The sequence below is a fragment of the Psittacula echo genome (genome assembly GCF_963264785.1).
Source record: "Psittacula echo genome assembly, chromosome: 6".
Taxonomy (NCBI): Eukaryota; Metazoa; Chordata; class Aves; order Psittaciformes; family Psittacidae; genus Psittacula; species Psittacula echo.
In genome coordinates this window covers 17,700,635-17,725,214 of record NC_137743.1, presented here as the reverse complement: position 1 = coordinate 17,725,214, position 24,580 = coordinate 17,700,635, and the positions used below count along the sequence as shown (strand labels likewise).

Below are 24,580 nucleotides of genomic sequence, written 5' to 3'. Positions count from 1 at the left end.
ACTTGTCCAATTGTTTTCTTTTGCATTTTTATTGTTGCCTTTTCCATGAAAATTGATCTTGACTCTTTCCCTGTACCTCCAATTTTCTCTGCTGAAGATGCAGAAGGTTTTCAACTGCTGTCCTTCTCTGTACCTTCCTCAGATTTCACTTAATCTTGTCTTCTAAGCTCTCTTGCTTTTTTCTTACTTATCCCACTCTGCTCTGGCTCTCCTCCTTAAAGTAGTAGCTCGTTTTAGTTTGCAGTCACCTTGTGAAAGTAAGTGATTGCCTCTGCTTGCTTTTGCTTGTTTCTTAAGTAATTGTTACGTACTTCAGCTTAATTTTTCTTTTTTCAGTTCCTTCTAGACATTCCTCTGTGGATGCATCTTGTGCAAAATTTCAGCTGCTCTTTCTGGGATCTTACTAACTTAACCAACTCTCAGAGCTACTTCCTCTTCATTTAACCTTCTTTGTCTTTCATAGTAAACTAGGTATGGGGTTTTTTCCTTTAAATCCTTCCTTCTGCTGGCATCTGTGACTGTCGTCTCTCAGGTTTTGTGCAGCTTTTTATTGTGTAGATGGAAGGTAAAAGAACCACAAAAGTCCTGGTTTAACAAGTGATCAGATAAAATGAGATGGCTTTCAAATGACTTTTTAAATTGTTCACCTTTTGGTAAACAAGTCTTGTTTTGTCGAACAATTTTAGGTAACAGCACTTGCATGTCAGTTGACCTTGTATTTACTATCCAAATTTTTAAGCAAAAGGGGTGAAAAGATCAGTATGAAAAGCCTCTGATCTTGAGAACACAGGAAGATTTAATTCTAGAAAAGCTATACATGTTTTGGAGCCTCCAATGCATGTTACAAAGCCAGTGCAGCTATTTTGGGATCATTTCAGCCTGCTGCTGGTGACAAAGTCTTCAGCAAATGAGTATTTTTAGAAGTACTGTTGCATATGTATTCATTAGTAAAATTATTGCAGGTGGTTTATCTGAGGGTTGAAACTTTGCTTGGAACATAGTCCCTCTTGGCATATGTGCCTACTCACATCTCGGCAGATATTTGAAACAAAAAGTAATTATCTTGGATGTAGAACAAGGGCTTTAAATTAGAATGTGTATGGGGGTTAACAGTAACATACTCTAATGTGAAGACCAAATTAAAATGTTTCTGTGATGTGTTTCATCTGATTGTGGGATATAAGTTCCTCATGCTCTGCATTGTTCAGTGGAGGTAGTGAAGAAGCTCAGGGGTGACAAGAGTCTATCCTCTTGTTCTTAGTAGTTGAAGCTTCATACTTTCTCTGAATCTGAGGTGTGATCAGACTTTGTCCTGAAGGCTATGGAAATTCAGTTTATTTCAAGGTCACCAGAGTAGGTCACTTTTTTTAAAGCATGATCCACTTGGCCTTGAGAGGGCATGTGATTAAGCAACTTTTTTTGGGGTGTTACTTTCAAGTGTGGAGCAAGAGAAAGGCTGATGGATTGTTAGTGCAGCAGAAACTAACTGATCCTCAGTCTTGCAATATTGAATTACTAACATTGAGTGAGTGTTAACTCAGTCTGATTGGCAGGCTGGAGTGGTGCTCTCCAACTGGGAAAGCTAGGGTCACTTAGGTTTTTTTGTGTGTTTCTTGCAGTAAGAGAGATTTGATACCTAGCTCTGGGGCTTCTGGACTTGGATAAATTACCAGCTTATCCATCCATGTTGCATTTTATCTTGAGTGCCATCTTGGGAGAAGCTGTTCAGTGTCAGCTCTTATTTTGTTTGTCTAAAACCAATTTCTTTTTCTCATCTTTTTCTGCAAGATAGGGGTACCCTGGTGTAGGTTTCTATCTTTCTGTCCTTGTAGTCAGGGAACTGTGTGACTTCATAAACTGTTTGCCATTTTCATTCTTTGAGATCTAAAGAATGTAAACCCATTAAAAAGGAAGCCTCATTTTCTTTTCTCCAAAGACAGTTAGGCAGACTTCCTTACTTGCGTTCTCTGCCATCAAAACCAGCTTCAACATCTTTCTTTTCCTTGAGGCAATACTCATAAATCCTTTTCTCCTTTCAAAAGGAGGAAAAAAGTGCAGTAAGGGAATTGTTAAACTTCTTATTAAAGGCAAATTACTGTATATGGCCAAGGTATCTGGTTTTTCCCGGTGTTCCCTGTCACATAACCAGGCCTGTGTGACAGAACAGTGCAGTGTCTTCTGAGATGTTTTCCTGAACTGTCCTATTTATTTTCTGAGTTACCAGTAATATATATCACACACTACAAAAACATGGGAGAGGGTTTTGCTTTAGCAAGGGAAGGGTGTATTTTATAACTTGTTGGTATGTATGTATTACTTCTACCTAATGCTGTAGGGCAGAACTGAATTATCAGAATAACTTTGGGTACATGCTACTTATTACTGACTAAAACATTTCTTTCCTACATCAAAGTGTCTCCTGTCTATGGTGTAATATGTCAGTGTTGCAATATGTTTATCCATGTCAAAGTATTGCATTACAACACAAACAGAGGCATTCTGATCTCTAAAAAATATTTTGATCAGTAGTAAGTAGCAGCTGCCTTTCTTCTATTTTTAAATAATCAAATAAAATATTTCAGCTGTGTTAGATCATATGTTATGCACATGTGCTACTGATATGTCATGAAACTGAATTGAAATTAAATTGACGAGAGAAATCACATCCCCTTGAAATATTTATTTGAAATTTACTGTTACAGAAGGTAACTAATATTTGGGGTTTATTCTAAATCAGAATTGAAACAAACTTCATAATGTGCAAATCCCCAACGAACAAAAAAATCTGAGGTTTTCGTAAAGTATCAATGTGACACATCTTCAAGTACGAATATTTGGAGACAACACAGGTACAAGAATTTCAAGAGCAGGCTTTATTAAAACTAATGGATGTTTTACTGTAGAAGAATACATAAAATATCTGTTAATTATGTCATTTCAGTAGAATGTACGTACTCCCTGACTATATTAGTATTTGTTATTCTGAGGTTGTTTGAGACTTTGAATATAAATATACAAGAGTTCAGACGTGGAAACAGCATCTGTGGGGAAGCTTTTTATCTAAATTTTCGATACTTAATAAGAAGGACACCCATATATTTGCACAGCAGGAAACTGAGTTTACTGGGGTTACTACTTTTTAACTATCGTAAAGACCGTATCAGGTCATATGAAAACTAAGTGAAATTTAATATGTCCTTTTTACCTTTAACTTAATTGTATTGTTTATACAATATGTTTGTATATTGTTTATACAGCAGTGTTTGAAGATTGTATGCAGTTTAGACAATATTATAATACATATAGATACATATAATACATGTAATACATATAGAATGGAACTTTACTTTTTCATCTTTATCTTCAGTTAACTTCAATGCATGCCAACAGATTTTGTTCAGCTCTAATTGTTCATAAACTCTTCGTAAGCAAAGCAGTAGGTTTGCGATGTGACCTGAGAAAAGTGAAGGTGAACAGGTTGTATTTGTATTTGCAGTCCGCAGCTGAACACAAAGGTCGTGCAAATAGAACAAATGTTGTCATCTCAGGCCTAGAAATGGTGCTCCCCAGTCAGAGCTTTTTGCAACACTCTCATTAGAAAAAAGTGCACTGTGACACTGTTTCTGAGGATCTCAGTGCTCATCAGACACCCTTCTGTAAATGCACATGAAAGCCAGCATGAGCAGACAGATGTGTTTGCACATCTCTGTGTGTTAAATTAGGCCACTCAAGCTAATCCTTTTACAGGAAACATATTCTGTTTTCTATCAGTTTGAAACTCTGCTTATTTAAGAAAATTCTCCTTAGTTTTTTGTTTTGGGGTTGTGTGTTTGTTGTTTGTTTGGTTTTTTTTTAAATTCAGTGCAAAATGGCCATTAAATGGTTCATATTTCTTAAGTGCTTTCTTCTGTGATCATGTAGTATGATCATACTTCTTAATGTGCTGCTGGCACCCAGCTTGTCCTTGTCTTTGACCTGCTGAATCTGTTTTGGACAAGATTGTTGGGGAATTTGTGCTTGCTTTGTTTAGTTTAAGGAGTGGTGGTAACAGATACTAATTTTTCTTTCTCTTCTTTTTCTTTCCTTTTTTTCTTTTTCATGTATTTATATACTTTTTCCTTCTCACTTCTCTACTGTTTGAGGGTTTGTATGTTTTAGAATGGATTGCTAACGAAAAACTCTTATCATATTGGGTTGGTTTATTCCCCCCAAACTGGCCAATAAGAATATCAATATTGCTCTTTTGAGTAAAGATTAAGAACTATATGTAGTATTGGAATATGTGTACATATACTTGTCTACCCCTTACAAGTAAAGCCAGTTTTCTTTTCATGTTCATCAGGTGTTGCATTTAAAGTACTAATATTTTGGAAATGTAACTGTTTTCAAGCTGAAAATGTTTGCACTACTCAAATATATGCAAGAACTTTGTGTTTTATTGGAGCAATGTAATTTACTTATGAAGAGTGCATTTCATAGTAGTGTATTTGTTGTTACGTTTTATAGGTTGTTTTCTCTACTGATGGCATATATTTGTTTAGTCCTGATAGGAAGAAGTATCAGCAAACTTTATTGCTCTCAGCTGTTATTCTAGCTGATGATTATACACTTTTATTCACATTGTCACAATATGTGCTTGCACAGTAAAAATATATATGTGTAAACACAGTAATAGTGCTTCGTATTTTCCTTCTGGCAAACAATAGTGTTTTTATTCTGCTGAGTATGGTAAGGTGTAAAAAATATTTAAGTCCCAAGTAGGTATTTAAATTATGGATATGAACATATGGGAGATAGACTTAAAAATAAGCAGGAAGGGAGGGAACTAACAAAGTTCTTCAGGGAGTTACCTTTTATTTTTATAATTCTTTACACAGACGCTTGCTTACACAGTTCTTGCTTTTCAGATGTTTTGAGAAGCATGTGTGGGCATTTATGTTGAGTTAATGTAGCATCACTTTCAGGTGTCTGTTTTTGAAAGGATAGGAGAGAGAATGGTCTGAGGTCTAGTCATGTAAAAGTGGTTAAAATTCCTATATACAGATATCCATGCATATACACACACATGCTTCATGCTCCTGAATCTTGTGCCATTTGTGAATCATGGAGCCAAGACTCATGGTTTAAGGTATGGGGGTGTGTGTGTGGAGGTGTTAGGTTGTGCTGTAAACTAGACCCCCAAACATGTATGGGTCAAAATAATCTTCTTCTTTCAGATGCTTGAGGGAATACTGGTCTTGCTTGGATATTTGCACATTTTTGTGTGTCTAATCTTTGCACTACTCCACTTGCTACCTATCCATGGAAATAACTGTTGTTGTTTTGTAATGCATTTTGTTGGCACCAACTTTGAAATAATTAGGTAGACAAGAATGATAAAGGAGGTATTATTACTAGGGAAGGATCTAGCCCTGTTAGCAGTTTAATTTGACCTTGCCACTGGAGTCTGTAGTCATAACTTGTAATTGATACCAACAATGATCTTAAGGAATATGTGAGAGGAAGTTCTCATTCCCACTAAGTTCAAGACATTTTCTAGCAAATCTCATGCCAAATGCCAGTTGCTGAATTGGTGAGTGGTCTGTCTTGGAGAAGGGCATGAGGTATAACAGTGCCAGAAGTTTTACTCAATATATAACCAAGGAACATTGTTTCTTGGAATGTTGATTGTGACATGAAAATGATGAGAATAGGTAACTGTAATCTTAAAAATCCTTCACTGAGTGTTCATGTCTGGGAGCTGATTAGGATTTCACAAGTCTGATTTCAACAAACTGTAGAGCATTTGAGAAAATGAATAAAAAGAGTAAATTAATTGAGAAATCTCTGAAAGAGAAAACACTAGTTATAAATCTAGAACTGATTAATCACTGGTGTTTGCTTCAGACATGGGAAAATAATGGTAATACCAGCATACATATAGAAGGATTAAGTCAAAGATAAGTTTTATATTTAGTTGTAAACAGATTGTGCACATAAGGTTCAAGATCTGCTAAAAATAGTGGATTTTAAAGTTGAGATTAGGGAGACCACTATAGACAAGCCTGGCTCTAGACATTGTTAAGAAACTGAATAGTGGTAGAAGTGTGCTGATATCCAGATTTGTTGTTTCTGGAATAACATTCTTTCTCAGAAGTGTTCATGTAACTTGAAATAATCTAAGCAATTAAAAGAAATCAGGTTATCTATTTGTAAAAGATGTAATAAAGAGATTCTTATGTGGAAAGGGCGTACCTCCTTAAGTTATTGGAAAGATTTCAGAATTGTTTCAAAATCATTACTCTCTTCTACAATGAATGAGGTGAAATTAAATTCCATTTAACATCATTTTATTTCCAGTATAATACAGAAAAGAAGATGCACATGTTTGACATGTGCTTTAAGGAGCCAGGCTGTCTGCCATGACAAGCATGATATTGGACATGCAGCAGAGCACTTAGGCAGTCCAGCAAGAAAAGTCTCTCCAAATGCTGCTACGAGAGAGAATTTAAGGAATTTAATGACATAAGATATGCAAAAGAGCGGCTTGGTCTATACAAGAATCGTTAAGCTCTTATTTATATTCTGAAACATTTAAAGATCAAGAATTATACAACTGGAATAATTTATTTTTTTTTTTAAATTGGGAATTGAGAAGACATAAGTAAAAGAGTGATTATTATTGCAGCCCAACTGCAGTAATATCAGTGTGTGTTGCCAAAGCATGTAATTGAAAATATACTCAGTAGGTAGTTATGAAACCAAGATAACAAACTGAAAACGGCAGATGTACACTGAATACAAGTACTGGGATGTTGTTCCTGGAAGAGTTCCTATTTATGACTTCAGTGAAGTGCTGGAGTCCATAACTTCCGTGCTCTAACTCTGTGTTTCTGCTTATTGTGTCTAAGATTCTTAAAAAGCAGAAATTTCAAGAAGAGATTCTATTTTAGAGCTATAATTAGAAATGTGTGCTTATATAGACTTTGTAAAGGTCCAGGTAACATACATGCGCTTTTCTTAAAATTATTTTCTGATAATAATTGCTGTTTTTAACCCAAATATGTCCTTGAAAGTTCATATTCTTAATTACATTTCACAGTTTTACATTGCAACTCTAAATGGATAAACTCATAGTTTCCTTTTTGTGCTCTCTTGTTGTTCCTTAGATAATTATGCACTTCTGTAATCTGCATATGACCTCTTTTTCAATGAAAGAATTTGCTTCAAACAGCAAGATATTAAAATGTAGTTAATATGAAAGGCTATGTAATTATTGGTAACTAAATGTCTTATGATTGGTGCATTACCAGTCTGTTTTGAATGCTTTTAATGCAGGTGTGTTTTGAAAGCATCCCATTAATTTGTTTCTATGTAATTGCTTTGGGGAACCTCTGAAGATGCACAGAATTATCCCACACTGTTGCTTAGCTCAGTGTGACAACATGTCCTTCTGCTTGTGCTGCTCTGTATTTTCTGCTCCTCTTAAAAGATAGCTGACAAGAACTGTTTAAAAATAGCAGGCCAAGGGCAGGTGACAAAATGTCACACAAGCAGCACCTGGTCCAGTGACAGCCTGGAGGGAGATAAAAAACCAAACCCAGATGTCACAGATATGATTCTATTTCTGAAGCTGGTCAAAACAGCAGAATTTCAGCTTCAGCAAAGGAAAATAGAAGAGCCCATCCAAGCATTAGGCATTCAAATTTTACTCTTTTTTTTTTATGGAAGTTCCTTTTTTTCCTTTTACAAGTATAAGTTACAAGTATAGATTATTATATATACACCTTTTCTCTTTACAAGTAATGCCTGGAACCTTATGCTTATTAATATGCTATTAAGGAAAAGGAAATTAATGTCCATATGGCAAGATTTTGGAAATATTTTAGCACAAGCTTATATAAACTGAAATAATAGCAGCTTTAATGTTTCTGCCAGATTAATGTGAAAATGTGTATAGGAGAATTTTGTCTGTCATTAGGAAATCTGAAGTAGTTAATGAAGATGTCTTTAAAAAGCTCTGTTCAAGGAATTGGAAAGTAACAATTGAGGTTTTATTTACCTTCCTTCTGCCACCACTTCTTTCTGGAGGTGCTGTTTGCTTCATAGTCTTATTGTGGTGGGACTTTTTTCTAAAAGAATGAGAAAATTATAATGTGAAGAAAATGCATATTTGTTTTTCTTAAACTGCTTGTGACTTAGTTCCACAATTGTACTGAAACTTCATGTTGAATGTGTTCAGAAAGAATATTAACACAGCAGTCTCTGTGACTGGGAATAGAAGGCTTTCACTTATTGATAGGAACTAATTTGAGAAGATTTGCTTTAGTTCTGCTTTCCAGAAGTTTTTTTGCTAAAACTGGGTTTTGCAGAAGTACAGGAACTTCACTTGTATATTGGTTCTTCAGTATTGTTTGTGGGTCTTGAGCTCCCATATTTGAGTGCCAATGTAAACTGCCTTCTTCCTTAGCTCCCAAATTTAGCCACAAATCTAGAGATACAGACAGCATATGAAATGGATTACAACATTTGTAAGTAACTGAAGTTACTTATGCTACTTAATTGAAATAATTTTTATGTGGCTATAATGATCCTTCTGTATCTTTTTCAAAACAAGGACTAACACCAGTTAAAGACTTCAGATCGGTTTACAGAGGGGTGAGGGTGGTTTACTTAAAGTCCTGTTACAAAGTTTCTTTAGGTGAAGTTTTGAATAGTTCAGCTCAGTTAAATAGTATCTAAAACTAATCTGAACAGTTAATACAGTTGGCCCATTTCTTGGCTTGATGGTAAAAGTAGATTTCTGGGGACCGTCTTCCTTGAAACAAAGTAACCATGTGTGAATTTGTTCCTACTTCCAGTTCCTGAAGTCATCAGAGATCTTGTTAAGCCATCTTTTCCATTGTTAGATCTCACCTGAGAAAATAAGTACTATTTTGCATCTCTCCAGCTTCCTGGAAACTGGCACCGGCAGAATTTATTTGGATGTCATGGTGGACCTTCTGTATATGATAGTCCCGTATTATGGGTCAAGAATCAGTATTTTTCATAGTACATATGAATGTACTCCATGACAATGGTCCCTCCAACCCAATGTCTTACCTCAAATAGTAAGCAATAGCACATTCTTAGGGAAATAATACAAAACCAGTGTAAGCACTCTGTCTCCAGTGATCCATTAACTTGGGAGCTCCTGGTATCACAGGTAGTATGGAAAACACTGATTTATTTTTACCAATTAAGTGGAGGTTTTGAAATACTGTATTTGTTATTTGAAGTGTACTATAACTGGCATAACTGCAGCAAGGTTGAACTTTGAGGCCTTGTTTTGAAAGGGTAAGCATAATACTTTCCTAGTACAAAGCAAAGGGTTGTATTAAAAAAAAAAAAAAAAATCATTTTCGTAGTTCATTTTGTGATTTTCAATATCTTAAGTACATAATAATAAAGGTACTGCAGTGTTAAATATTGTAAATGTGTATTCTTGGAAGGTTGTCTTTGGTAGATGGAAGATTGAGCTATCTTGATTATTCATCCCTTTTAGCAGTTTTTCATATTATTGAATTTCAGTTTTGAAAGAAAAACATTGAAAAATACCTTTTATTTACATTGCAGGGCGTATGGGAATAAACTTCCATCATCCAGGAACAGACAATATCATGGCTCTTAATAGTAAGTAGTTAATATCTAATGACTGATATTAATATCTAATGACTAATATTGTAATGTTGAATATTATTTTAGACTTATTATGTAGCCGTGCAGTCAACATAAATATGTAGTAATATTTGCATAGAAGTTTATGTACATTCTCAAAATTGTTTTCATAAATCAAGCATCTTTGATTTTATTCGTAGCTTTGGTAATTCTTTATATCAACTTTATAATAGTTTTGCATTCCAATGGAATTTTCATAATGCTTGCTATAGATAACATTGCAAAGCAGTCTCTGTTCCCTCTTTTGTGGGCATGTATGTGTGTTAAATCTGTAATTTTGATTTTTTTATATCTCTCCAGATGTATTTCTTCTTGATGGGATGAGTTGTTACAAGTTTTGCATACAATTACACTGACTGATGGAGTTTACTTTGTTGGTTTCCCTAAAACGTTATGTAGACACCACTGGGCAGAATGTTTAGACATCTAAATAATGAGAAAAAAAGTGTGGGGCTGAATTTCACTGAAAGATTATTGCTTTTGTTTGTGTTGGAAAATAAATGAAAAATCCAGCCATGAACATGCAGATTCAGAAAACCTGCCAGAATGGTTCTGAAAGATCTAGAGACAGCCTTGTAGCATGTAGAGGGCGGGAGTGGGTGTTAGGCATCACCAGCATAATGTAGAAGTGAACTCTGCAAATCAAAGCATTGTTTTTGTCCATCTAATCCTAAAAAATGCTAACTATTTTGAAATGTCTGGTTTTGCTTGCAGTGTTGTATCAGAGGTGTTAGGATTAATTGTCTAACCTCTTTTTTTTTTTGCCTTTGCACCGTTTATATAAATGATACTGCATATAGTTGAAAACTACCTTCTTTTGTGTAGTACCAAACAGAATTAAAAGATAATTTATAAATATGAAGATCTGAAACCTTGTAATAGGCAAGATGCAAGGGTTTTAAGATCTGGCTTTAGATGCCAGCTTTTGGAACCTATGAGACTTTGCTTGTGCTCTTTTTCATAGTTATACACTTAATAATGAGGAGATATTTTGCAGTTTCTGTTGTGACAGTAAAGCATATGTACCCCATTTTCTTATGGGCATGAGATTATGGGAAATAAGTAATCAACTGGGAGAAGTGTTCCTTTCAATTAACGACTTTATGTGTTCATGTGAGTGTGCGTGTGTGTAAATAAGATCTACACAGTACAGTCACTTGCTGTTTGACATGTATTCTGGCCTCTGAATGTGTTTGTTGTTCTAAGCTGGGGAATTCAATAAGCTGATTGTAACAGTAATATGATTGTGAAGGTTGGAAATTATGATTGAATTTTGAGTTATTTTTAAAAATTGACAGTTACTATGGAGGATACAGGAGTACTTCTTACAAAGTCTTACCAAGATTTTTGAAAGACAGAAATGAAAAAGTGGTCCAAAAAGCAATGCTCCATATGTGTACTGCACTATATCAAATCAGAGTTGTTTCATTTGGGGACAACTCACTTTTGTCCTAAATGGATGAATATATTCTATTGTGGTTGCTGTTGCTGCTAGATAAACCTAAGGGGGAAAAAAAAATAATGTTGCCTTTTTAATGGAAATAAAATCCCAGAAGATATTTCTTCCTAATTCCTTTGAAATTTTTGCACAGTTATGTAATCCAGTTGTTTATGAAAAATAATGATCCTTTGCACTTATAGTCCTGGTCATGATTAAGATACTAGTATAGCTGTATGAGGGGCATAAGCAGAATATAGTACTTATTTTTCTTTTGAATGAAATTCAGCATAAACCAAAAGTCTTGGATAAGTTCCCATGTATTTTCCCTTTCTTGCATCTCTTATTCCCTCCATCTATGGTGAAGATGTGGCTAGATGAAGCCACACCATTTTTGGCCATTACTAAGAGCCCAGAAGCTAGAATTGTTATACTGTGAAACATGTTGGATTTTGCTCTTAAATCTTTGAAGATTTGAGAGTTAAAGCAAGTATTCAAGTACATAAGCTTAAAAATTACTCTCTGTGATTTAAATCCTCTTTTGTATGCCTAAAACTGAGGAATTTAGAACTATGTAATTCCCGTGTGATCCATTACCTTTGTCACAAGGAAATACACTAAGGAAAGTTAGTCCAAGAAGAAATATTCTTTCCTGTGCTGGAATGGTTGTGATTTGGTTTTAAAAATACAAAACAAAAATAAGATTTAACAAAGATAATTCATCCCAGTCATTTTTTTTAACAATTTGAAGAACTTAACTTCTTTAAATCATAATACTTGTTACATCTATATATAATTTCTGTGAAATCAAACACTGCTGAATTTGCAAATACAGCCTTTGCATTCTATTTATAGTCATTGCTACATAAGCATTTTTCTCCTTTCCTGCAAAGGCACTGTAATAATCTTTAAGATTTATTACTTAAAGCTTAGTTTCTTGCTAACAATGTATACAGATTTTTGGAGCTGGAAGGCAACATAGGCTCAAGCCAATAGCAACGCAAAACTTTACTACATGTGTTGTAGGGAGAGGGGATGATTTCTGAGGCGTGTTCATCTCTAGCTATGTCTCATCCTTTATGGCAACACTTTCACCTATATTTCAGCTGGTATTCTTATTTACTGATTATAGCCTTTTGAAACTGGCAAGTTTCCTGACATTCATTGAGCTACAGTCAATAAAAGTTGAAGGGGATTGTTTGGTTTGGAAGCTGTTGCTTAGTTGGCAGGGCTTAATGTGGAGCATACCACCACCATTTTGTTCATTATTGTGCAAAGCTGTAAATCATCACCATCTCAAAGCACTGACTTCTGAAATAATAAAATTAGTGAGGTAGAGGAGATTACTTTAAAATGCGTAATTATGATGAATCTCTTCTTGCCGTTAATGGCATTATGCTTGTGTACGTATGCAAACTGTTGCACATGTGCATAAGCATGTTTTTATTATAGAGGCACTTGAAGTTCTCTATCAGAATTAGGCTTCTACTGAGGAATGCAATATTATAATATTCAGAGAGATCTGAGCATAATCCTAAAGAGCATTTAAGCAGAAGGAAGATGCAGATACTTAAATTTGAAACAGTGTGCAAAGGGAAAAAGCTATAGCTTTTGTCTGTATTACCTCTAATAGAAATTTCTCTACTTGAAATAGCGTGTTCAATCACCATCAGTTTAACTTTTTAATAATGCTATTCATACTGAGCTAAACAGTAGAAGAATTTTTATAAATCTTAATCTACAGCACCTTATTAAACACAATTGAGGCTGTAATTTCTAGGGAAATGTGGCATAAATTGAACTATTGATTTTGTTTATGTAAATTCAGGTCTAAACTTAAAGAGAAGCCAGCTATTGATGATGCTTTTAGTAGAGGTTTGCAGTACAAATTAGGAGTTATATTCACAGTACTAAGCAAAACCTGAAAATAAAATAATTTGCTTGCCAAAATTAATGCAAAGGTGTTGTACATCCTTTTGTCTTGCTAGTATTGACTTGTATTTGCAGTCATATTCTTACAGCTATTGCTTCTATTTGGGGAACACTGAAGGTTCTCTTGAGTTAGTATGCGCTCCTTTTTAATTAGTTATATGAAGCAGATGAAATGATCAGCATGTAGACAGTGACATATGTGCTAGGTAGTGAGTTATTGTTAATGCTTCTTGTGAACTCCAGAAAATCAATTATAAACTTCAGTGGGAGAGAATTATAGCAGGTGAAAAAATAGGAAATAAACCAGGGTGTGTGATCTCTCTAAGAAAGTGCTGAACTGTAGTGCTGGGATTGTAAACCAAACTTGTGTAAAAAATATTTTATTCTAAAGGTAGTTAAACCAAGAAATGAGAAAAAAAAAAACCCCTTTGTGAAATGCTGGAGTTTTGTTTTTCCTAAAGCTTCTCTGTACTGTGATTTTGCACTGCTGTTTGGCTTCAAATGTTCCATCTACTTCCAATGTTCATTCTTGTCTCATGTGAAAATGTGTCATCTGGGAGGTCTGGTACTATTTGCTCGCCATCTGACTGTCTTTTCATCTTTTCATTAGTATCATAGAATAATTAGGGTTGGAAAGGACCTTAAGATCATCTAGTTCCAACCCCTCTGCCATGGGCAGGGACACCTCTCACTAAACCATGTCACCCAAGACCTCATCCAACCTGGCCTTGAACACCACCAAGGATGAAGCATTCACAACCTCCCTGGGCAACCCATTCCAGTGCCTCACCACCCTCACAGTAAAGAACTTCTTCCCTATATCCAATTTAAACTTCCCCTGTTTAAGTTTGAACCTGTTACCCTTGTCCTATCACTACAGTCCCTAATGAAGAGTCCCTCCCCAGCATCCTTGTAGGCCCCCTTCAGATACTGGAAGGCTGCTATGAGGTCTCCACGCAGCCTTCTCTTCTCCAGGCTGAACAGCCCCAACTTTCTCAGCCTGTCTTCATACGGGAGGTGCTCCAGTCCCCTGATCATCCTCGTGGCCCTCCTCTGGACTTGTTCCAACAGTTCCATGTCCTTTTTATGTTGAGGACACCAGAACTGCACACAAGACTCCAAGTGAGGTCTCACAAGAGCAGAGTAGAGGGGCAGGATCACCTCCTTCGACCTGCTGGTCATGCTCCTTTTGATTTAGTTCTGTTTGTTCTGGGTAAAATAATTTGAAAAATACATTAATACAAGGGTTTGGGGCACCTTGTTAGATGTTTGTGTAGACATTTTTTCAAACCAAAATACTAAAACATTACTATGTTTTAGTAATAGAGGTAATAATTACGTGGGGAAGTCATTATGCCATGATGGAAAAGGTAGTGGCAGCAAAACAATTTAATTTTTTATTTTCATGCTTCTGTTTGTCTTAAAATTGCCTTGTCTTCTTAAGAGTGGTTGTGCTTGGCTCTTCCTATATTCTGATGTATTGCTTTCAAACACATACAGTGTTTAGATATAATGAAGCTGCTGAAGTAGCATTTTATAGTTAAGTTTTTGCCAGTGCTATTGTTATACCTTGAAATGAACTGCTCCAAATAGAAGGTTTATTAAATTATTTTTGTCTTGCAAAATCTTGGGCTGACAGTTTAATAGCTAATAAAAGCAAATAAAAGTGGTAATATTCTGGGAAAAGGAGTGGCTAAATTTAAAGAGGCATCAGTATCTTCTAATAGTTTGGTAACTGCCTATAGAAATTTGCTGAGCTCTTTAGCCCAATTCCCAAGTTCTTTTGTTAATGTATTACTAGCTTATTAATATATAAGGAGTAACAGAAAGGAATAAAAGGCACTGAGAGAGCTAATAAGGCTTTCAAAACTACACCTAATTTAATTGTGAAGAGATCAGAGTATTTAACTGGAGGGAAAAAATGATACAAAGCATGACATAGCTAAGGCAGCTGTGTTCATGAGAGTCTCAGCATGTGTGAACTGTCACTTCACACATAACCTTGTTAAGTTTTTCAGAGCCAGCTATACAAGCAATTAGGATTGATGCTGCCTTGGGAACTGTGAAGCAGGCTAGCTGATATCACTGAGTCCCTTCTATACCTGTTCAATTAAAATAAATGGGGGCAGGGAGGAGGGCAGAGGGGCAATAAAACATGCTTTTTCCTCCCTTCAGTTTTTTTATGCAAGTGCCTGCACTTTCTGAGGTAAGCTCTGACTGTTACCTTAAGTAACAGTATCTCTTATCAGTCACTGCTGAAGTCTTTTCCTAGCAGAGGAAGATTTCTTAAATTGTCTTCCTTTTAATCTTTGTATTACCTTCTTGTTTGTTGGTTTTGTTTATGGGGTTTTTTTTGCCACCACTTTTTCTGCCTCATAACCTCACCAGTGAATGTGCCTTCCTTTCGTCTATGTGATGCTCTCTATTGTGGCTGAGTGCCATCTGTTTCTGCAGAATTTTAAGAACAAGATTTGCCAGGCTGTTCCACAAGCATTATATATGATGCTGGAAGAGATGAGACAGCAGTCCAGAATTAGGTTTGGTAGATAGGAAGCAATATTAAGGTAGTTCCTATCTACCTGGCTGTTAGAAATCTGTTATCTTTAACTATTTTTTAGACTAAAACATAAAAATGGAAATAGACAAGCCTTCCCTCCTGCACAGATGCTTGTGTGCTCAGTATGCCCAAGGAAGGAAGGCCTAAGGTGTTTAAGCAATAGTTTTGAGTATTGAATGCAATTCACATGTTTGATCAAGTGTTTTGAGGTCCAGTGTGTGCGCCTTAACTGCATACAGCTTGCATGTAGATTTTTCTGATGATGAGGTTCACTTGTATATGTATGTCAGCATATGTTATCAGGGGGATTGTTGTAATGCATTGCTAGCATTGAAAAAAAGGTGAACCAGAAGGGACTGTTGAGGCTAATATCACCAGGTTATCACAGGGCCCATCAATCAGTGGAAATTGAGAACCACCTTTTCAGCCACTCTTAGATGAGCAATAATTCATCCCAATCCAAATTATTGGATTATATGTTTTCTTTCAAAGACCTCTTTAAAAAGAGTGGAGAATAGAAGTCTTGTTCTTTGTGGACAGTTTTTCTAGCTGCAGAAAATGGGTAAGAAAGAGCATTTTCTTAAGCTATTCTATTGCACTGCTCATCATGAAAAAGAGCCCCTCAAATCTCAAAAGCTGAAACATGAAGTAAAAATAATAAAATTAAATAATAAAATAAAATAATAAAATTATTTTAAAATAAAATTATTTTAGAATTATATATTATTATTATTTTAAAATAAAATAATAAAATTATTTTTACACCCTGAAAAAGAGGGGTTAGTTTTCTGCAAACAGTTGAATAATATATAGAAAACTTTCTTCAGAAGCAAATGGATTTCTGTGTACATAAATCTCGGCACATACATACCATGGCAAGGAACCCAAAAGTTAATATAGTGAACCAAGTTTAATTCTTTATTCTCTCAAATGTAGGTCTTAATTTTCCCCATACTTGTATGCACATGACTTAATGAGTTTTAGCATATCATGTTCATTTATCAGCCTGTCTCTTATGTAGATAAATCCAGAAATTATTATTCAATAAATAGTGTTTTATATGCAGTAAATTCATGCTGGTCAAAACATTGGCCTCATGTTTGTATGCAAACAGTTCTTGTCAAGCTTGATTCCTAGTTTAATTAGTAAAAATGTTGGATTTATTGTCATGTGCACATAATTTTTAGGTTGACTGCTACAAATTAAGTTACTCAAACTGCTTCTGCTTTAGCTACTTCCTTTCATATACCTCCAACTACAAAAAGCCACTTTGTAAAGAAAATTTTCTTTACCTAGTTGTTATTCAGTGTTTTTTCTCACCCCCACCAAGTTTTGACAGTTTGTCAGATAACCTTGACCATTTAGACAGGGTAGCATGGACTGACAGTGTGATCAAAGATAAACCTTTTGATTTGTTCTGCTGGAATTGCAATTATAATTCTTCCACATGAGTACTGTAAGACAACTTGGTGAATGGCAGATACTTTTAAAATCATAAAGATGTAAATAAACTTTATGTACATTATAGCAAATGAATTGACTGAAATGAACAAAGTAAAGAATGTTTCCTAACATATTCCTAATATGTTTCCTAATTGAATATGTGGCCCAAAGTTTAAAAGCAGTCAAGTACTTTACAAAGATACAATATTCCTATGTCTCATCTCAAAATTTTGTTATGACCCGAAGGAAATCTTCAAATCAGTTGATAAAAATTCTGATTATGTTGCATGCAGTTATTGCATTTGTGTTTCTTGCTGTATGCACATGAATACCTGGTCTCAGTCAATGTAATTGAATGATATAAAAAGAGTTCCTAGTTTATTCTGGTAATTTGCTTTTCATTACTTTAGCAAAAAGAGTTCTTCAATGAGTTCAAGGTGTGTGCTACAGAAATACTGTTACAGCAAAGATACATTGCATAGTTATATTTGATTTTATCACCTCTCCGTTCATTAATTCATTTTCACTGGCATTGCAATTCACTTGTAAACTTCCAAATCTCTTAGGAATTTCAGAGACCCAGTATTCAAAAGAAAAAGCTTGACGTATTTTTCCTTTTTGATCTTAGGAAATAATTGGACAACTCAGTGTCCTAAAGCAAGTATTGTTCTGAACTGCCGATTGCTTCAGGATTGCAAATGAGGTTTCCAAGTTAGAAATAGGATTCTGGTACCTCATAAATCAAGGCGGTTCTCAGTCTTGTCAAACAAACTTTCCTTTAGCCGTTCTAGCTCCAAAATTGCAAATCTAATGCTATTTTAAGTCAATTTAAGATATGTCTTTAAGATTTCCTTGAAATGTGTGTATTTGATATTGTGGACACATTATTGTGTGAACAAGATAAGTACTATCAGTGAAGAAAGAATGTTTTTAAAAATTTCAAAATGCTTTCTATTAAGCCTTCCATAAAATGTGATAATACAAATAAGTGGTGTCCCTTATTTCTGTATTTGAAATTCCCTGATCAGATTCACTTTTAGCTGTGATGTGGAAACAAATTTAATATTACCTTGAAATGCTATTTGACTCATATACAATGGGCAAATCCAATCCCATATTATAATAAAGCAATATAAAAAGAAAAAAAAAAAAAGGAAAAGAAAAATTTCATCAGTTTCATATAACTTTGAGACAGTTAAAATATGAGCATTGCAGTTCAGTGTGTTTTGATTTACTGCAGAAATGGGTAATCTTAGCTGCAGGCTTTTGGAAATTCCAGTAACATTAGCACTAAATTTACTTAATTGCATTGCAAGATTTGGGGCTTGGGGAGGCTTTTTTCTTGTTTATAAAAATTAACTCAGTCTCTGGGATGAAATGAGTTAATAGTTTTGGGAGAGTTATCAGAGGGTAGAAAAGAGTGTATTGTTCCTTTGTATTTGAGTACATGCAATCTGGGACATTGGTTATGTAACTTTCTACCTGTCAGTTAAAGAAAGTTGCAAAGGGATGGAGAAACACTAACAGGGTGGTGATCCTCCTGGGAGTTGCACAACTGATCAGTGCCTGCTTGCAGCAATTTCACAGCTTACATGGGAAAATGTGCATATCACTTCTTACAGCAGCTTATGTTTTCATTAATACCATCATGCCCTGTGAGGTATAGGAAGGAATCACTTTTATGTTAGGTTTCTAAACATTTCAGGAGATCGTTTTCTGTGAAAATGACGTTCTTTTGGTGTTTAAATGTGATGTCATTTTAAATCAGGAAAAGCTGTGACTAGGCTGTTTTCCTGCTTAAGTGGATTGCAATATTTTCCCTCTAGAATTTACAGGCACTTGTAAATATACCTTCAGTAAAACTTCTTTTATGAACATAAAGATTATGTGTGTGAGTGCATAAATAAGGTAAAAGTAATATTATACAGTGCAGTATAACATATAGAGGTGTTATAATACATCAGTGGCAAAAGTTTATTCTAAAATATACAGAAGGCTGTGGTAGATTTCTGCCAACATGTACTGTTCTCTTGTTCAGACCTGAATGTTTACATTCAGCATATAGTTTCCTTTTCTTAAACAGAAACATAGAAGTCATCTTCATACTGAAGTAATGCATCTATATTTGATTTTTAGATTGGTAGCATTCTGTTTGAGAGACCTCCTTCAAATAAATTACTCTGAAAACATGCTGATAGCTATACCTTGATACATGCTTGTGTTTTGGTATATGGGCAGTCATCAAGACAAGGACTTACTATGTGATGCCTGACAGTGATTCTTTGCCTTCATAATAAGTCATATGGCTTTAGCAGTGACTATAAAGGAGGAGGATTGTTTTATTCTTGATGCAATGCCAGCTCTAGTACTAATTCTCCCTACTGCTTGCTGTGCAAGAGGCAGAGTCTGTTTCAGGACTTACGAACTACACTGTGGCTGAATAGTTGTTCACACAAGCAGCTTCTACTGCATCATGTTTAACTTAATAGCCATTTAAAGTTTTTAATCCCCCTAACGAAATACTCATGTATTTGCTCTTTCAGTGGGGGGATGAAAAGATGCAGGTGTATGGTGTCTGAGACAGTGTTTCTTCAGGGCTTGAAGAAGAAGCTGCTTGGGTAGGCGAGAGGTTACTAATGCTTGTGCTGAAGGAGGTTCAGCCTTGCTCTGGGTAGCCTCTGGGGTCACTCAGCTGTGACAGCCAGGGTTCCAGTCAGCAGATGAGTAGTTCTCAACTATCTGCAATTGATCCATCATGTAATTGCTCGCCAAAGAAAAGTGGATAGGGAAAGCTGAGGGGTATGGTGGGACACCACAAGACATGGTTTTGAAGATGGATGTAGAAAAATGGAAAGTTTCATGGTGAAGAACACTTATGATATAGAAGGAGGGAGCAGGAACGAGATGAAGTAGACTAAGGGGGATTGCAGGGAGAGCTAAAGGAATCACACCTAAAACCCGTGTAAGACCAGAAGGCGTGGTGTTAGTTTTGTAAGTAAGAGATGGGGTTGGGAAGGAGAAGCACCACAAATAGTATTGTAATGAAGAGAGAAAGAAAGAAACAAAGGCTCTGTTGTTAGCTATTGCCTAAGACCACTTTCTGTTGAAAAACTAACTCTACCTGATCCCTAGCCTTCCACATTTGATTACCTTGGAAGGCCACAGATACCTTTTGTAACAGAACAAGGTCCTTGTGTAGAAGACACAGTTTTCCAGATTATTTTTTAGTGTTCTGAAATTTCAGATAAAAAATGCTGCTTTTTTTTCATTTCCCCTGAAACCACAAAATAGTTTCTGCACTTATGACAATGCTGTGGATTTTGCCTTTGATGCATGTTTCATTGAAATGCTGTATTAACTCTGGTAGTGACAAAGATGTTTTGTCAATCTGTTTTTACCCGTCTGAACACTGTGACTATTGAGTTCATATTGCTTTCGTAGGATTTTGGTATTTACAGATTGTTAATTAATTAAATTGAAACATAATCAAAAGATATGCTCTCCACAACTAATTAATAAAATCCAAAATGAATTTTTCTAATTAGGATTACTGTTTATTATGTTTATTGCCTCTTAAAACCATAATCCTAAATTATTATTTTATAGTACTGTAAGCCTGATATGCCTGATTTTTTAAATACCTTTGCTATGTAGAAAACTTGCACAGCAGGTATGTTTCCTTTTTTTTTTTTCTTCCTCCCCCTGGCTGTGTCATCTTCAGACTTTTGTCTTGGGTTGTTTGATTTTCATCTTGCACTTCTTGAATGTCTTCTCCTTCTTTATGGTGGGAGGGGAAAGAGAAGAGGTAGAAGTTACATTTTCTTTGCTTTTGGAGCTAAATCTAATGACAGCTGTACCGACAATTTTCTTCTGTGTTTACATGCAGCCAGGAGCTATGGGCGGAGAAGAGGTAAAAGTATTTACTAAATGTTTTGTTTGCTGAATAGTGGGAGAAATAAATATCTAGTTCTCTTATGATAACATGTTACCAATTTTAACATTATTTGATCAGTTGCTTTGTATAAATCAATCTCATGTTTTTCATTTGCAAAACATCTCCCTTTTAATAGCTTAAAGCAATGGTGATCTTGAGCTGATAACTTCAAGTGTGTTGCTATTACTAGTGAACTGGAGGATGACAACGTAAAAATTCTTTCATGACACACATTTATGACTTGAAATGCATAGTGGTCAAAAAAGATTATTCTCAGCTTTGTATTTTTGGTGTAAGTGCAATATTTAGTGTATTGAACATTTCAAAAATACTTCTCTTCTTAGATGGAACATCTTTCACTGAATATCACACCTGAGTATTACATTGGAGGTAGAATCAGCCTTAGAATACAACCTTGTGAATACCAATACTAGTAACTGTCCTCAAGAGTGAATATTGATGATGATGATAATAAAAGATACAACATTTGAGCACATTTTACTTTATTTTATCATAGACAAGCCTTAAAAAATAAAAGCAGACTGAAAACATTTACAAACGTTCAGTGCTGCATAGAAGTTTATTCTGAGAGATTAATAAACATGGACAATAGCAAGCTTGCTGACTACCAAGAAAGCTACTAATATAGCTTACATTTATGTGCCATTGGTTACACAAGCAGATTTTTAATTGAGAAAATAACAGTGAAGATTGCAGCTTCTAACAATTAGAGTTGGGCAGTGCCATCTGTCTGGGCTACTTTGGCATTAAACTTCATTTTATCATCTTTTTTCATGTGCGTTCTGTGACAGCTGTGCATGTGACATTGCTGCCTTTTTAAAATGTACAATTTGCACCGGGTTTGTGCAGAAACCTAGAGACAAACCTAGCCGTACAAGCAAACCAATAGCATACAAGTAACTTGCAGTTCACACATCTGTATGGATGGTAGTAGGCTATAAAAGCTACACTAGCACAGATAATAATGTAGAATTTGAGGTGGTTTTGGTCAAAGCTGGTTTTAGTGTTTGACAGCTAAACAAAAAGAAAATAGTCAGGTTTTCCCCATTAACTTACCTTCCTATTTTTCCCTGCCTCCATAGAACAGGCTATTGTTAACAGATGTTGATGTTGATGATAACAGATTAGATGTTGAAAGCATCCTAAAACTCATACTTTTTCAGTGGTCTTATGGCACTGAAACAAATTGGCAAGTATGTGGAGTATATAATTTTGTATACTCCCTGTGCATGTAAACAGTTTAATTTCGTTTTAAGGTTGTGGCAAGCTTTTCCAGCTTAATCAAATGGCACCAAAGTAGGGAAGGAGGTGGGAATAGGACACTATTACCTGCTTGCAGTGCATGTTTACATGTAGAAGTGAAATAGAGTGGTGTGGCAGTAATTGTGATGAATACAGTGTAGGCTGTTTTATAGGAATTACAGTGATGACAAAACAGGGCAAACAAGTTCTGAATGTGCTGGGCTTTCAGATACTCTTTTTTTCACTCTACCAAAAAGCATGTTTCACTCCATAATAAGTTTCCTGTGTGAAAGTCAGGCTTTTCTGTAGTAATAAGTAGATTTATGTGTGTGTGTGTGTGTGTCTTGTCATTCATGTTAGGGGTTTTGTGACTTGCCTTATTCATACAATATGAAAGTCTGCAATACTCATACTTTTTCATTACCTTGAATTTTAGAATGCTGTTTTGAGCTTTCTTAACATTAAGAAACATGAAATTATACAACAGTCTATTAAAAACATGATGCATTGTATATCAAATATTCTCATATCTCTTTCTACTATTGTTTTTTCCATTTGCATTGTTGTTGTAATATGCAGAGTACTCAGAGGCATATCTGTGCAGGGAGTCATGTTTATTATATGTGGATATTGTACTTAGCATTTAATTATGTCACTGTGACTAAGCATCTTCAGTGGGAAGGTTTTGTCAGAAATTTCTTGGGGCTTGCCATAACCTATCAGTTCTTTGCTTGATCCCCAGCTTTCTTTGAGTAGAGTGAGCATTTCCTTGTAGGTATCGTGGTTAGAGCTGTTGAGTCATGTTGCTTTAGGTACCTGGTTTTTAACTTTTACAACCAGTTTTTCAGGTATAGATATCAGCACAGCTATGGGAAATCAACGCAAAATCTATTCTGCTGCACTGACAAGGGCACAGGACTAAAACATAAGGCATCTAGTGGTTTTCCCATAATATTCTCCCAGAGATTTGCCTCTGAGGGTTTCTTGATGTGATGTTTCAATATTAATTGCTTCAGAATGGGTTTTTCTAATGTTCTTGCTCATTCCCTTTTTGAACTTACATAAACTTTCCAGCATCCTAAGAAGCCTATGGCAGGGGGTTCCACAGCTTGACTTGCTTTCAGTCTTGCCACGTGCTGATTGTATGCAATGCACTTTATTTTCCCCTTACTGGAAGAGACAGTGAACAGTTATTCCCTATTCCCTTGTCTGTATGTTTTCCATTATTTTAAATATATACTTCATACATGTGATTATAAATTTTTAGGTCATCTTTTGCATTTACTTGAGTACAGTGCTTGCAGGCTGTCAGTCATTTGGCATAAGAGGAGAAATTAACGTTTTTAAGCTGCTGTGCATTTTTATTATTTCCTTCAGAACTCAGCACTTGTTCAGCCTCCTCTGTGCACCTGTGTTTTAGTTGAACACATCGTTCTGGCATCTATTAATTTCGTATGTCAGTTTCCACTAATGGCTCATGTTTGTTTTATTTACAAGAAGGTAGGTTGGGGGGTGCGTGGGAATTAAAAGATTATTTAGCTTCTTAGTAACGTCAGTCTTTTATGGATATTTTCTCGTTTCTTACTTTTCAATGGGTTTTCTGATTCAATATTTTTACGCAGTTGTAGCCTTCCTAATTATTATTTCTCTCACGCATGTGTTCTCTTTTAAGCTGAAATGCTCATGTTTATATCTGTGCATGACCTGTTTGTCCATTAATGGGATATTCATCAAATAGTCTTTCCTGGTTTATGCTCTAACCCCACCATTTTTGAGAGCTAGTTATACTAGACTTTAAAGTGTAGATCCTTCTCTGATTGTGGCATTTACCCTTTTTTAATGTTGGTGCTTAAAAGCACAGTAGGATTTAAAAGCACAGTAGGATTTTTTGCTTCAGTGGATGTTTGTATCTGAGATCTCTCTCAATGTTGTGCATTTTATATACTCTTTCTAATCAAGACTTTTCTAGTGCTTGATGCTCATAAAAAATCAGACTGATGTTCTGTGTCAATCACATTTTCGCTTGTTTTTGTTGTTAGCTTCTTTTCCATATGGTGGATTGCTGGGATTGCTGCTGCTTTTTGTAATCTGTCCTTTACTGCTGGAGACTCCATTACTGATATTTTCAGTGTATACATTTTTCTGAATACTGTCCCTTTGCATGTTTTGATTTTTCTTCTTGCCCCTTGCTGTTGATAGGAGTATGGCGTTAATTCTTCCTTAGGTCTTGCTGGAAGTCAGTTTCATGTGATCCATTACCTTTGAATTAAATTATGTGCCCCCTATAAACTATTTGTATCAAATAATCATAATTGCA

The 24,580-nt window shown here is 35.3% G+C and overlaps 1 protein-coding gene across 9 annotated transcripts in view; it reads left to right on the top strand.

The window, feature by feature from the left end:
- CPEB3 (cytoplasmic polyadenylation element binding protein 3) overlaps window positions 1–24,580 on the top strand; it is a 92,059-nt gene that overhangs the window by 34,993 nt on the left and 32,486 nt on the right. For all 9 annotated transcript variants that reach the window (XM_080620313.1, XM_080620312.1, XM_080620309.1 and 6 more), the window contains exon 4: window positions 9,595–9,651. In XM_080620313.1, coding sequence (XP_080476439.1) covers window positions 9,595–9,651 — 57 coding nt within the window. The remainder of the gene's footprint in view (window positions 1–9,594; window positions 9,652–24,580) is intronic.